A 14853-nucleotide genomic window follows, 5' to 3' on the forward strand; every position below is an offset into this window, starting at 1 on the left:
GCCTACTGATCCTTTCTAGGTGACCAAATGGCTCAACGACATTTGTTCAAGCATCCAGACCTTTCTGGTCCTTCTACACGCCCACATCCACTTTAGGATGGGCCAACCACCCTAACTTGAGATGAACCTAGCTCTAATACCAACTGTCACGGGCTGACATTTTGACAACAGAAATGCCCGTGTGACACCTTGACTCCTCTGAGCCAAGGTTAGCCTTCCAACCATTCGAATAACAATGGGCATATTTTTCGCGCGACAGTGTGCCTCTTCACACTTTCCTCTCTCGAACAACTCTCGCTGAGTCACGCTGGCAAGCATCTATGAGTACATCCGTGCATCAAAACTCTCTAGCTAAGATACTCGCACTGTCCATAGGTTCTCACTATGGCACGGCAAATCCCAACACTAATGCTCACCCAGACATTCGAAAGTCAAGGTAGCATGTGTGGCCAAGAGCCAACACCAAGCTGATGTGCCAACACCTCTCGTCATATGCCCCATTCGATACTATCTGAATGTCACAGGTCAAGGACTCCCATACGTCCATGGTCCAATCCTCAAGGGACCATGCCTTCACTCATGTTGGCAGGCCCTCGAGACTAGTAGCACACACTAGACCTCTGTCCTTCTCAAGCATTGTGCACCCTTCAATGCATGTATGCTAACAAGTCCCACGAATGACTTCCCATGCCATCTCATGTCCAGACTTGTGGCAATGGCGCACCACGATGTCTCTCGAAGGTTTGGGCCACATTCGATGCAAGAGGTATACCGGCAAGCCACCGTACTCATAAACCTCTAACAGCACACTTCAACACACTACTGGGGCAACTTGGTAATGTCCATGAGTACTCTTACTCATGAAGACATATGAGTCCCCTCGTGGTCCTCAAATGTCCGCCCTACTAGCCCTCCTAACTAGTAGCAGCTAACTTGACACACCCATGCCAGGGGGTGGTGGAGAGCTGACACCAGGTGCTCCCCCTACATAGAGTCTTCTGAGTTTTTAGCATTCTACCAGGAATATATATAATCTTTGGTTGGGAGACATATTTGGCTTTCAGCTCACCAATTCTCTGAGTCTCCCAAATCCGATCACACTATTGTGTTCATTGATCCTTCAATATGGAAACTACCAAGTCTCCATTAGTGTTCCTAGTGGGCTATGTCGATTTGAGAATTGTATATGGAAGTACGGGTCATTACCATATTTTTTACTAGAATGTATACATCTTATCATATGTAATGAATTTTTAAAATAAAAAAAAACTACTATACCTAAATGACTGAAGGGAGTGTAAATTTCATATTTTATAGATTTTTCCGTAAATATTCTATATAAATACACATATTATATTAATACTTGAACAAAAGTAAGAAAAGTTTAATACTAAATAAATCACTCAATATGTAGTGAGAGTCCGACTTGGCCACGTCCATGAGAACCCTCGAGATCGTGCTCGTTCTAATATCTAACTAAACTCATGTCCTAGTTTTGTTTTAGTTTGGCAAAGACTAGAATTAGAATCGCTCAAAATGGCTTCATTTTCTTCTTCTCCACTCGTCTTACGAACTCCCATTTCTCCCTCAAGCTCTGTACGCAGAAGAAGGGATGCTTCAGTAGCGATCCTGGCCATGGCAACAGCCTCGCAAAAGGATGATACTCTTTCTTCTCATGAATCGACCAAGTTGGTCACTTTCTTGGGTAAAGGCGGGTCTGGAAAGACCACTTCTGCTGTATTTGCTGCTCAGGTAATGCTCTCGAGACTTTATTGAAAAAATAAAAGCTTTTACGATCCGTCAAAACTGGGTTGGTTTTTAATTCAATCTGTGAGTTTAGGAACATGGAACTAGAATACATTTGAGACTGATTGATTGGTGAGTTAAGACCTTATCTTTTTTTTAAATGTGACAGTTTGATGACTACCCAGAAGTGAAAACAATGAATATGAAGCTAGTTGAGCTCAAATGGTCAAATTGATTGAATTCCTGATTCTGAGCAATTTTAACAAAACTATGTTTTGGATAAGCTTTCCATGTGTCTTAACTTCTTAAGTAAAATTTTGTGAGAATGATTCATTTTGTGGAAATGTTCGGCTTCTCCGCTGGTTTCCATATTATTAAATTTCTGTGAACTGTGTGGGCGTTTAGAATTGGGATTATGTGTTATTAAATAACATGTCATTTGAGCTGAATCAGAATTTAGTTTACAGTTTCACTCAAGTGTATTTAGTTTACAGTTTCACTCAAGTGTATTTAACAAATTGGGCAATTTCTGTATATTATTTCTCATAAAAAACCATGTATTTAACATGTACAAAGGATCCCTTAAAAAGGGAAATAAAATCAAATAATAATTACAGAATAAAACTCTTAACTATACCCTAAAAATATGGAACAATAAATTACAATAGCTGACTTACAGCCACACAAGAATAATACTAAAAATAGAATGATTTTCTTACACTCCCCCTCAAGCTCAAGCTAGACTAAAAGTATTCTCCATAGCCAGCTGCCAGTTAGAAAATCAAACTGTTTTTTACATAATCCTTTTGTAAAGATATCTGCCACTTGTTGTTCAGTAGGGACATAAGGCATACAAACTTGACCACTCTCAATTTTCTCCTTAATAAAGTGCTTGTCTACTTCAACGTGCTTTGTGCAATCATGAAGTACTGGATTATGGGCAATTGCAATTGCTGCCTTGTTGTCACGGTACAACTTCATGGGAGTTGACTGTGATGACTTTAGTTATTCAAGCAATCTTTTTATCCAAATCATTTCACAGATACCATGAGCAACAGCCCTGAATTCAGCGTCAGCACTGCTTCTAGCTACCACAGTTTGTTTCTTGCTTCGCCAAGTAACTAGATTCCCACCAACAAAGGAGCAATAACCTGATGTAGATCTTCTATCTACTATACTTCCAGCCCAATCTGCATCGGTATAAGCTTCAATTTCTAGATGTCCTCGTTGTTTGAACAAGAGACCTTTCCCAGGCGTTCCCTTAAGGTACCTTAGAATTCTGTAAACAGTATCGAAATGCTTTGAACCAGGTGAATGCATAAATTGACATACCATGCTCACAGAGAAAGCTATGTCTAGCCGTGTATGGGACAAATAAATTAGTCTCCCTACTAATCTTTGATACAACTCCCGGTCCTTCACATTCGTCAAATCTACAGGTTGAAGTTTAACATTAGGTTCACTAGGTGTTTCAGCAGGTTTACAGCCCATCATACCTGTCTCATTGAGAAGATCCAGTACATACTTACGCTGGCTAACAAAAATACCTTCTCTAGACCTTGCAAACTCCATTCTAAGAAAGTATTTCAAATTACCCAAGTCCTTGATTGCAAACTCTTCACCAAGTCTTCTTTTCAACTTTTCGAGTTCACTAGAATCATCCCCAGTGAGCACAATATCATCCGCATATACAATTAGAACAGCCACTTTACCTTCTTCTGAATGTTTGTAGAACATTGTGTGATCTGCTTGACTCTGAGTATACCCATAACACTTTAACACCTTTCCAAAACGTTCAAACCAGGCTCTAGGAGATTGCTTGAGTCCATATAAAGACTTTCTCAGCTTGCACACTTTTCCTACTCCATAGTGATCTTCGAATCCAGGTGGAAGACTCATAAACACTTCTTCTTCTAGATCTCCATTAAGAAAGACATTTTTAACATCTAACTGGTGTAAAGGCCAATTAGAGTTGACTGCTAGAGATAATAACACACGAATAGAATTAATTTTAGCAACTGGAGCAAACGTTTCTTGATAATCTATTCCATGTGTTTGAGTAAATCCCTTAGCCACAAGCCTAGCTTTGTATCTCTCAACACTTCCATCAGCTTTGTATTTTATTGTAAACACCCACTTACATCTTACAATTTTCTTCTCTCCTGGCAACACTACAATTTCCCAAGTACCATTCTTTTTTAGAGCATTCATTTCCTCAAACACTGCTAGCCTCCAATTCGGGTCATCTAGTGCTTCCTGAATATTTCTAGGCACAACCAGTTCAGAAATTTTAATAGTAAATGCTTTATAGGGTTCTGATAGGTGATCATAGGATATGTATTTGGTAATAGGATGTTTGGTACAGGCAAGGGTCCCTTTTCTAAGAGCAATAGGAAGATTATCTACTTCAAGATTTTCTGGGGCTAACTCTGGGGTAGGCTTAGGATCAGAATTTGAATTTAAAATAGATTGAGATGGCTGAATAATATGTGGATTTGAATGATAAATAGGAGTAGAAGATGAAGAATTACCTGGAATACTTGAAGTGCCATTGTCCAAGGCTGGCAATTGACTAGGCGCAGGGATGATAACATGATCTCTAACTCTTTCAGCGACATTCTTCCTTGAATAAACCACAGGTTCAAGGTTGTTACGATTTTTAATTAATCGTAGCATTTCTTTTTCTGACAAACCAATTTCAGATTCAACAATTATAGGATTAATCTCCTTAATACTAGTGTCAAAAGTCTTAGCTAAAGGTTGAACAGTTTCCCAAAAATTTGATTCCACTAAATTCTCCCCCTGAATTAAATTTTTCGAAAAATAAGGGATATTTTCCACAAACAACACATCCATAGTTATATAAACACGTTTAGTAATAGGATTAAAGCATTTATATCCCTTTTTATTAGGAGGATATCCCAAAAAAACACATTTTTCAGCTCTAGGATCTAACTTAGACCTAGACCTTTTAGGAATGTGGACATAAACAGTACAACCAAAAATTTTCAAAGGTAAATCAGAATGAATCCTAGAATCTGTAAAGAATTTTTTGAAACTTTGCAATGGAGTAATATAATTCAAAATCTTGGTAGGTATCCTATTTATCAAATAAGATGCACTAAGAATAGCATCACCCCATAAATATTTTGGGATCTGCATATAAAACATTATAGCACGAGCTGTTTCTAACAAATGTCTATTTTTTCGTTCAGCTACACCATTCTGTTCAGGTGTATCTGGACAAGTAGACTGATGCAAAATACCTTTTTCTTTTAAAAAATTTCCAAGAATTTTATTAAAGTATTCAGTTCCATTATCAGTTCGTAAGATGCTGATTTTTGTTTGAAACTGAGTTTCAACCATTTTGTAAAAATCTGAAAAAATGTACTCCACTTCATTTTTTTCTTTCATCAAATAAACCCAACAAAGACGAGTATGGTTGTCTATAAAAGTTACAAACCATTTTTTTCCAGAATTTGTGGTGACTTTAGATGGTCCCCAAGCATCACTATGAAAAAGATAAAAAGGTTTGGAAGAATGATAAGCAGTTTTAACATAAGATTTACGTTGGCTTTTGGCCAATAAACAACTTTCACATTGAAAAGACAAAGGATTCAACTTTTTAAACAAAGTGGGAAACAAATGTTTTAAATAAGAAAAACTAGGATGACCTAGCCTATAATGCCAAATCATTATTTGATCATAAACAGAAGAAGAATTGGTGCTACTAAGCCCTTGAGCAATTTTATTCTTAGAAATATTATCTTCAAAATAATAGAGACCATTTATCATCCTAGCACTGCCAATCGTCTTCCCCAAACTCTGGTCCTGAAAAAGACAATAAGATTCATGGAAGATTACACAACAATTAGAATCCCTTGATAATTTACTCACAGATAGAAGATTGCAGGTTAGATTAGGAACATGAAGAACAGATTTAAGATTTATTCCTTCAGATAATCGTATAAGACCTTTTCCTACAATAGGTGAGAAATTACCATCTGCAATTCTAACTTTTTTATCACCTGAACAAGGTATATAGGAGTCAAACAAATTAGAAGAATTTGTCATATGATCAGAAGCTCCGGAGTCAATTACCCAAGGAGCATAAGCTGGAAAGAAACAATTTAAAGCATTTATTTCTTTACCTGATTGTGCAACAGAAACATTAGGGATACCAGATGAGGACGAAGTAGATTTCAGCAATGCATGAAGTTGAGCCATCTGCTCCTTAGTGAAAGGACTAGCCTCGACTTCAATTGCAGTAGGGGTGCGACTATTTCTTTCAGCCTTGCTCTTCCAATTCGCTAGTTTTCCATGGATTCTCCAGCAGGTTTCTCGAGTATGGCGAGGTTTATGACAGAAATCACACCAAACACGGGGTTTCTCATCAGGTTTTGGCAGATTTGAAGTGTTCTTACTGTAGCCTCCTCCAACAGCAAGGGCTGATCCTTCAATAGTAGTGCCAATAACCTTTTTTCCCAGCATAACACTCCTCCTACTCTCCTCTCTTCTAACCTCAGAAAAAACTTCACCAATAGAAGGTAAGGGCTGCCTTCCAATAATTCTCCCCCTTACATCGTCAAACTCAATGTTGAGACCAGCCAAGAATTTATAAATCTGGGTTTTCTCAATTGTTTTCTTATGGTGTTTACCATCTTCCACAGATTTCCATTCATAGGTATCGAAGAGATCCAAGTCTTGCCATATTCGCTTCAGCGAATTAAAATACTTCGTAACGCTGTCCTCGCCTTGCTTTATTTCTCCAAGTTTAAGGTTCAATTCGAATACTTGAGAGTGGTTTTCGAGATCAGAATACATCTCGATAACATTGTCCCAAAGTTCCTTTGCTGTAGGATAGCACATATAATTCGAGCTGATATCTTCCTCCATGGAATTAACAAGCCATGCCATAACCATAGAATTTTCAGCATCCCAAGTGTCGTAGGTTAGATCTGCCTCTGCTGGAGCCTTTTTCTCACCATTCAAATACCCCATCTTTCCTCGACCTCTCATATACATCTTAACCGATTGATACCATCTCAGAAAGTTGTCACCATTCAAGCGAATAGTGGTAATTTGGACAGTGTGGGATTCAGCAATGGTAGATTTGGCTGGAACAATAGTGGTCTCGGAGGGATTGATTTTTGTGGTGGCTGACTCGCTACTATCAGACATAGCGGAGTGGGATTAGAGAGAGGCAGGCTGCGATTAGGTTTTAGGGTTGCGTGTTGGCTCTGATACCAAGTCAACAAAGAGGGTAATTTCTGTATATTATTTCTCATAAAAAACCATGTATTTAACATGTACAAGGATCCCTTAAAAGGGAAATAAAATCAAATAATAATGACAGAATAAAACTCTTAACTATACCCTAAAAATATGGAACAATAAATTACAACTGACTTACAGCCACACAAGAATAATACTAAAAATAGAATGATTTTCTTACAAGTTTACAGTTTCACTCAAGTGTCTTTGTTTAACTCCCCCATTCCCCCCCATAACTACATCGGCAGCACTATGCAATGGCTGGGCTTAACACATGCTTGGTGATACATACACAAGACCCCACTGCTGAGTTTCTGTTGAACTGTAAGATTGGAAGTTCTCCTATAGCATGCAACAGCAACCTTTCAGCTATTAGGTTTGAAACCACCAAAGTGTGTTTTTCAACTTCTTATTTTCTTCTGTCTTTCATTATGCGTTGATTTGGATGGCTGTAACTTAGATTTATCATTTTTGATAATCCTAGATGCTCCTTGAACCTCTTAATCGCCTGAAGCAAGCAGACGCCCGTTTGAACATGACCCAAGGAGTCCTTGAAAAGGTGGGTACTTGATACTTTCATTAAATATTGATTGGCCTGGTGTCATTCATAGAGTACAGTTTCATTTGAATGCTTTTTCTGTGGATGATTTTGTGATCATTTTTCTTGCTTTGGTAAGGTAGATAGTTGGAGAAGAGCTTGGAGTGCTTCCTGGGATGGATCCTATTTTTTCTGCATATGCACTGGAGAAGCTAGCTGGATTTTTTAGGAAGGTTGCAAAAAAAAATCACAATAAAGATAAATTTGACATAGTAGTATATGATGGTATGAGCTCGGAGGAAATTCTAAGGATGATAAGTGCAGCCAGTAAAGCAAGGTTGGGAAACCTTCTTCCCTTCCTCCCTCCCTCCCCTCCCTTTGTCTCTCATATGTGAATATGTAAATAACAAGACTATACACAGATTGTACTTAAAATATCTCCGGAACATGGCTGAAAAGACTGACCTTGGGAGGTTGGCTGGCCCTTCGCTTCTGAGACTTGTTGATGAAGCCATGAGTATTAATGGCAGTCAATCCTTTATGAGTGGGCAATTAAGTGCAGAAATATGGGACACTCTGGAACAAATGTTGGAGGTAAATGTTTTTCTCATTCTTTACAGGGGCAGCTATCAATCCAATTCACCTCTACATTGGCTTTTTGTGTTGCAGAGAGGATCTTCTGCATTCTCAGACCCCCAAAAATTCGTCTGCTTCCTAGTTATGGACTTAAACAATCAAATCTCTGTAAATTCTGCATTTAGATATTGGGGTTGCGCAATTCAAGCTGGTGCATGTGTTTCTGGTGCGTTAGGCATTGGTTCTCCAAATTCAGATGCAGAGTCCATAGAAAGAGTCAAGGAAACCTTTTCTCCATTACCATATGCTTTTATTCCACAACTCTCTATTGGTTCTACTCTAGATTGGAAGACAATTATTTCAAACAATGTCAATGAAGGTGCAAGAAATCTTCTTTCAATGCCAGCAAGTGGCAGTAGCGGGTTGATATCTCCCGTAGAGTTTAATGCAGCCAAAAGGACAGTAACACTCCTGTTGCCAGGTTTTGATAAGTCAGAGATTAAGCTTTACCAAGTACGTCTATTTTCTTCTTAACTACAAGTTAATCTCCATTTTTCACTTCCGGTTTCTGGAGATTCTCAGTCTACAAATTAATGTTTTCCTTTTCCAAATTTCTAATTAAGCTATATAGATGATTAACCTAAACAAGGGTACTTAAGATACTGCATTACTTGCGGATACTTTAAGATAATTCATTGCAGAATTCTACACAACCAGGGAACATTCATGATTTCCTCTCAAATCACTGAAAACAATGTGCTTTAATTTATTTTCCAGTTGTCAATTGAGCTGTTATCATCATGGTTCTTAAGTTGGTGGCTTTTACCTTGATGTGTACAATATCAAGCTAGTTAAAATAAAGCATTGATTGCTTAATTATTTACTGATGCAGTATAGGGGAGGATCTGAGTTGTTGGTGGAAGCAGGAGATCAACGGCGTGTGATTCGATTACCATCTGAAATTCAAGGGAAGGTTGGTGGTGCCAAGTTCATAGATAGAAGTCTTTTAATCACAATGCGATAACTTATTTGAATTTTAGTCTTAAAACAATTAATATGATAGTCTCATAATATGCCATCTTTTTATACAAAAATTCATGTAAGATGTCATTGACAAGATATTAGCCCAGCCTGTTCCCTTTGGAGATTAATTTTTAAAGAAGAATTTTTAGCTACTATTCTGTAAGATTCTCTTTTTCTTTTGTTTATTGTTCATTGTACAAATTCAAATATATGATACTCTTGCAACATCGATGATCATGATGAAATGGACAGAAGAAAAGGATTGGATAAATGAAAAATAGAGGAGAAACTAAAAGAAAAATATGACAAAGAAACCTAAGATTCTGGTAATTCCAGCTTGTTATCTCCTCCGGCCTGTGTATTCATACGGTTTCTCAGATCCTCAAATGCCTTCATGCTTTCTATGTCAAAGCCTCCAGCAAACTGAAACAATCCAAAGTCAGCATCTCATTGAATCAGTCTTATGTTTTGTTGGGATTTTAATATTGCAAGGACTAGAAACATAACACTGTTAGGTAAACAGGTGGTACTGTATAGTGAAACAGTTGTTTTCTTACAATATATTTTGCAAGAATGACTTCAAAATTAAATTATAGGATTGCACCATGGAACAGGAATAGGTTCTTATCACAAAACAGATTATACCTGATGAACCCGGAAAGCAAACCGTACACCTTGCAGCAGTAAAAATTCTCTATTTGGTTCTTTTTCAGGTCCACTTAACGCATCAAGCTCTAATGCTACACGTTTCATATACTTCTTTGCCAATTGAACAGAAGAGAGCTTAATCTGCAATGAGAAGAATGTTTAACTTTTAACAGTAACTATGGCGCATGAAATTGCTTTTTCTTCTTGCCTCAACTGTTCATATAGGGCTACTAAGCAAACTAAAACATTAGCAGAACAAAGATACAGCTTTCCATTTGGACCATGAAACAGAAATCATCTCTGATTTTATATGGTTAACTTATGCAGTGACTATACGTTTACTAATCATCTGTAATTCAATTTAAACTCCATGTCTATAGATGAATGTAGAATAGATGAACGGTGAACCAACTGCAAGAATGATTTTCATTACTTTTATATTTTTTTCTTAAAGAATTACGAAGCACATACCTTGCCAACAACTCCTGAATCTAACAACCAATTGACTGGAATTCCAAATTCTTTGTATCTTGAGATAGCCATGTCCCTTGTACGTAAGAGTGCATACACGCTCTGTTCTACTCTGGAAATATAACAAAGACAAATAATAATATATGAATATCCAAAGCTAATGAAAAGCTAAAATGGCGGTACTTGGTCATCCATAACGTGTATGAGAAAAATTCTTACTTTTCAAGCAAGGAGTACATCTTCTTCAGAGCAGCTTCACATGGGAGTTTCGGATCGTCAACAAAGGAGGTGACACGTTTCTCTAATTTCATCAGGTCTTGGAATTCAAAAGCTGCTTCTCTGAAGGCGTCTGCCTTTCCCTCTGGCCAATCAAAGTGTTTGAGAACTGCCCGCTCATCAACCTTAAGAAGGCAGGAAAAGGAAAACATTACACAAACTGGTCTACAATCACGAATATATCTAAACTATTAAGTTTAAATGTTGATTAACTTCAATTAACCAGCAGAATAATTAACATCTTAATAAAAGGCATACCAAGAAAGAAAGTTCCTCATCTAGCCAGTTTACAAAGGCCACAAGATCTTCAATGTCGGTGAATGCAGCTGCTCTGATTTCAGTTGCCAATGACATGACAAAATCACCTTGTGTTTCCACATCAGCTTTCACCTACATCAGTTCATACAATTATAATCTCTCAACCCAGCATTAAACATCTAAGCTTTCATTCCCTAGAAAAGAAGTTAATTGACACGGAAAGTAAAGAGGAAGTTCCACATACAGCTAAGAGGAATGTCGATCTGTTTTCAATTTCCCCAATCATATTGCTCCTTGCTTCAGAAGTATTGTTAGATCCTGTAGAAATCAATGACGAGGTATCCTTCTTTGCCTCACGTTTCATCAATGACTGATAGAATTCAACCAATTCTGGAGCCCTGTGGACCTTGTCACCACTGCCTGCTCCCCTTGGGAGACTTCCAGGTGGAGGAGGTGGACGAGGTGGTCCACCAGGAGGCGGAGGAGGTGGAGGGGGGCCTGGTGGAGGAGGCGGTACACCAGTTGAGGGGTTTGAAGTTGTACTAGAAGGAGAACTCCCAGATGCTCTAGGAGGTGGCCTAGGTGTCCTTGGAGGCCTCTTCTCAATTTCAGATAGTTTCATCTTGCTTATTGATTGAGAATCAACAGCCTTACCATCAGCAGTTTGGTCATTTGCATTACCAGAAACAACTGGCTTCTCCTTTAATTGAGTGAGTTTTGGAGGTAATATTATAGTGTTCTTGGCTCTAGACTCAAAGGTTGAGTTCACATTTAAATTATCAGCAAACCTTGCTGCTCTTGCTTTATCTGCTTTTTCTTTGATATGCTTTTCCCTCTCTAATGCTAATTTATGACGATCTTTGTACACAGGATATTTCTCATCTGGAGTCCCTTCAACTGACTTGGACATCAATTGGAATGATGTTGCAACAGAATTGAGTGAGTCACTCGAAGCTTGTCTTTTGAGGTTTGATTGAACTGGTGTTTCAGGTGAGCCTGCAAGTTCCTGCTCCATCATTCCATATGAAGTGATAGCAACACTGTCACTTGCATTACGCAGCATCAGTGATTCCAGTGGACCCCTGGGTCGAACACTCATACTTGCCCTGCTTGAAGAATTTCCAGAGAAAGATCTGGATGGAGATAAAAAAGCACTCGAGTCATCTTTGCTTCTGCCCCATTTCTTCAGCTTTTGAATTAAGCTAGCTTTCTTACTTATACTACTGAATCTACTGGTAGAACTATCAATAGAAGCATTGTCAAAGTCCTCACTTCCTGGAGAGGATGGGTGTGAAAAGTTGCTTTCAAGATCTGTATCCCCTTGCCCGCGTTCTGATCCTGCATACTCTAACATAAGCTGTTTAGCTTTTTCTTGGGATTTGGGGCTCAAATTCTTATTAAGATCACGAGCGGACACCTTTCCTGATGGAATCTGGTAATTTCGGAGCTCATATCTCAAGCATGCATTGACCCAACGAAGGTACACTAGTTCTTCAACTTCACTAAACCTGTTCATCTGAAGACCTTCCACTTGCTTTAACAGGTCTTCATTTGCATGCCTCAGATTATTTACCTCCTCCCTTACTTTTGCTACCTTATCACTCTGCAGGGAGCATTATCAATATCAAGTGAGTTTACCAACACATGTAAGTATGATCAGTTGACAAAAACATTTTCAATAACAAAAAAAAATTATAAACTTAACTAGTTTTAACAAATGCATTAACGAAGACATTATTGTATCCATGAGGAATAGTTTTTACTGAAAAGTCTCATGGTCGTCTCTTGGGGTTCTTCAGTTGACCACAAAAAGAAGACAAAGCAGAATTTTAAACAGTTTCATAGCAAAAGTACACAGCTTATTATTCCCTTTCCACCAACTTCCAACTAAAATTTCTCAAATTAAGGAATAAGAGCGGATGTTCAAAATCTTATTGCAAAGAAAGTAAAATTCAATAAAATAAGCTATTCCCTGGCATAATAATAGAGAAACAGAAAGTACTTTTAAGAAAACGAAAACGACAGAAAGAAAAACACTGGCATTTATAGAAGATTGAGAACTACAGATATCATTTAGCTCTAACCTCAGTCATGTTGGAGAGTACTGCTACTCTGGATTCAGCAGCATCCAGCTTAATGACCAACTCTCTCTTCTCATGTTGAAGTTCTTTATTTTTTCTCTTGAGCTCCACAACTTCCACCTCTAACTCCTTGACAGCTTTTAACTTCTTATCGATGTCAGCATCTTTCTTAACAGCTTCTTCCTCCTTAGCCTGTAGGCCAGAAACTTGTTTCTTGAGCAACAATAATTGGCCTTTTGTCTGGTTAGCATCAAGTTGAATCTGCCTCTGAAGCTCTTTAATCTTGTTCCTTGATACCTCCAGCTCCTTCTTTGCTGCAACTCCCTGGGAAATCTCTTCTTGAAGCTTCTTCCTCTCAGACTGCAAAGAGTTGATGGTAATATTGAGCATGTTAATCTCCACTGATTTGATCTTGAGCTGCCGTTGTAACTCATCAATGTCTGATTCTTGCTCCCTCAATCCATAGTATTCTAGTAATTCACCTTCAAGCTTCACTTCCCTTTCCTCCAGCTCCTTTACTAGTTGGCGCAACCGTTCCAGCTCACTTGCATTGTTTGCCATCTCAGTTTCATACATTCTGTCTTTCTCTGACTTATCAATCTTGTTATTGGGTAATGGAAGTTCAATCTCCCCGGATAAAAGATCTTCAAATTCTGGTAAAATATCGTCATCTTCAATGCTACCAGGAGGATTATCACTAGCTTGGTTAAATATGCTGTTAATTAATTTAACCTCTTCTTCTTCCTCTTCCTCCTAAAGTACATATAACTCAATGTTAATTCAAGAGAAAGACAACTAAAAATAGCTTTATTTTTGTTTTTTGTTTTTCCAAATGAGGGCCTATCAAGTCTGCATGCTAGTGTCATAGATGGAAATTTGCCAGAAGCTATCACTAGTACTTACATCATTCCCTTTGCGGTAATCATGAGAATATGCAATCTGCTCTTTGTCTTCCGCCTCGCTTTGATGATCAAAAGTTGCTTCGTCATTTCCTGTATCACCATAATAATGACATGAGCATATAGAGAATGAAATTTACATGAAAAGGAAATGTTAGTATCATCTCTAATTTATTAGGCAGCAATGATTAATATTCAGCTGCAATAAATCAAGATGACATGCTGCTGCAATTCTATATTGAATTTTATTTTTATTGTCAGAAAAACAAAAGATGAATTGATATATATATATAAAACTCATGGACATGAGTACCTGGACGCCGGTTTCTTGAGGCTGACGACCCGGCTTTTTTTGCATTCCGCTGGTTCACAGCATAGGCTGCAACCGAAGCAGCAACCAGAAGGCCAAACCTGACTATCATGAAGGTATTGTAGGCAGAAGAAGCTCAACTTTCTGCTCATCTATGGAGAAAACCTGATGTAATATCAACCCAGCTCCCATGTCTTTCCACCCCCATACCTGACAATTCAAAGCAACAGAACCCAGCAAATGCATTCAACAATGACAGAGAAACTGTAATTTTCAGGCGAGCTTAACAAGAAAATCATAACGTCCTAGCCATATCCAACTATTGCCATATCTGCATCAAGTTACAGGAATTGCGTTTATTCGGCTATCCAATATAGCCATATCCAAGTATAAAACATTCTCACAACATCAGCTTTATCATCTTTTTGTGTTTCACAAAGCAAACATGCTTCTATGTGGTGTCCCTGGTGAGTGGAAACAACTCTAGTGCTACGAGATACAGCAACCACCAATAACTAGTGGCCAAATTTTCTCCAAGAGGATTGAAAATCCGTAATAGGATGGGTCTAAGCTTGTTATCAAGTTGTTTACGAAGAATATTTATATATATATATATATATATAAATGTGCAGTTAAAGTATACCAACAGAAATAAAACTGAAAAAGTGCTTATCAGCAGTAAATTTCAACAAGGAAAAAAGGGTGCCCAAGTCTCTTCCTTGTTTAAAGAAAGTAAGTTGGAGTCAAGGGGAT

At 38.0% G+C, this 14853-nt stretch overlaps 2 protein-coding genes across 4 annotated transcripts; one reads left to right on the plus strand and one right to left on the minus strand.

Moving 5' to 3' along the window:
* Nucleotides 1-1396: 1396 nt before the first annotated feature.
* On the plus strand, nucleotides 1397-9320 carry LOC133822789 (uncharacterized protein At1g26090, chloroplastic). 3 transcript variants are annotated; one of them, XM_062255232.1, is made up of 7 exons: nucleotides 1397-1752; nucleotides 7269-7412; nucleotides 7505-7579; nucleotides 7702-7895; nucleotides 7981-8152; nucleotides 8228-8647; nucleotides 9032-9320. In XM_062255232.1, the coding sequence occupies exons 1-7, from the start codon at nucleotides 1537-1539 to the stop codon at nucleotides 9041-9043; spliced, it is 1233 nt and encodes a 410-aa protein (XP_062111216.1). In that variant the 5' UTR covers nucleotides 1397-1536; the 3' UTR covers nucleotides 9044-9320. The 3 variants fall into 3 exon arrangements, with proteins under 3 accessions (XP_062111216.1, XP_062111217.1, XP_062111215.1); XM_062255231.1 differs by having other exon boundaries at nucleotides 1399-1752; nucleotides 9027-9320; XM_062255233.1 differs by lacking the exon at nucleotides 7269-7412 and having other exon boundaries at nucleotides 1398-1752; nucleotides 9027-9320.
* On the minus strand, nucleotides 9286-14700 carry LOC133822788 (protein CHUP1, chloroplastic). The gene is made up of 9 exons (XM_062255230.1): nucleotides 14104-14700; nucleotides 13795-13883; nucleotides 12895-13644; nucleotides 11055-12413; nucleotides 10811-10942; nucleotides 10496-10677; nucleotides 10277-10388; nucleotides 9803-9946; nucleotides 9286-9580 (listed from the first exon to the last, which is right to left on the minus strand). The coding sequence occupies exons 1-9, from the start codon at nucleotides 14210-14212 to the stop codon at nucleotides 9473-9475; spliced, it is 2985 nt and encodes a 994-aa protein (XP_062111214.1). The 5' UTR covers nucleotides 14213-14700; the 3' UTR covers nucleotides 9286-9472.
* Between the last annotated feature and the right edge of the window lie 153 nt (nucleotides 14701-14853).

This window comes from Humulus lupulus, chromosome 3 (assembly GCF_963169125.1).
Source record: "Humulus lupulus chromosome 3, drHumLupu1.1, whole genome shotgun sequence".
Lineage (NCBI taxonomy): Eukaryota > Viridiplantae > Streptophyta > Magnoliopsida > Rosales > Cannabaceae > Humulus > Humulus lupulus.

Bases quoted from the DNA above. Each gene is read 5' to 3' on its own strand.
- LOC133822788 (XM_062255230.1), bottom strand. From the start codon at position 14,212: ATGATAGTCAGGTTTGGCCTTCTGGTTGCTGCTTCGGTTGCAGCCTAT. The intron at 10,678-10,810 runs GTATGCCTTTTA...TGCCTTCTTAAG, and splicing joins ATGAGGAACTTTCTTTCTTG to GTTGATGAGCGGGCAGTTCT. The intron at 10,389-10,495 runs GTAAGAATTTTT...TTATATTTCCAG, and splicing joins ATGTACTCCTTGCTTGAAAA to AGTAGAACAGAGCGTGTATG.
- LOC133822789 (XM_062255231.1), top strand. From the start codon at position 1,537: ATGGCTTCATTTTCTTCTTCTCCACTCGTCTTACGAACTCCCATTTCT. The intron at 7,413-7,504 runs GTGTGTTTTTCA...TGATAATCCTAG, and splicing joins TTAGGTTTGAAACCACCAAA to ATGCTCCTTGAACCTCTTAA. The intron at 8,153-8,227 runs GTAAATGTTTTT...TTTGTGTTGCAG, and splicing joins CTCTGGAACAAATGTTGGAG to AGAGGATCTTCTGCATTCTC.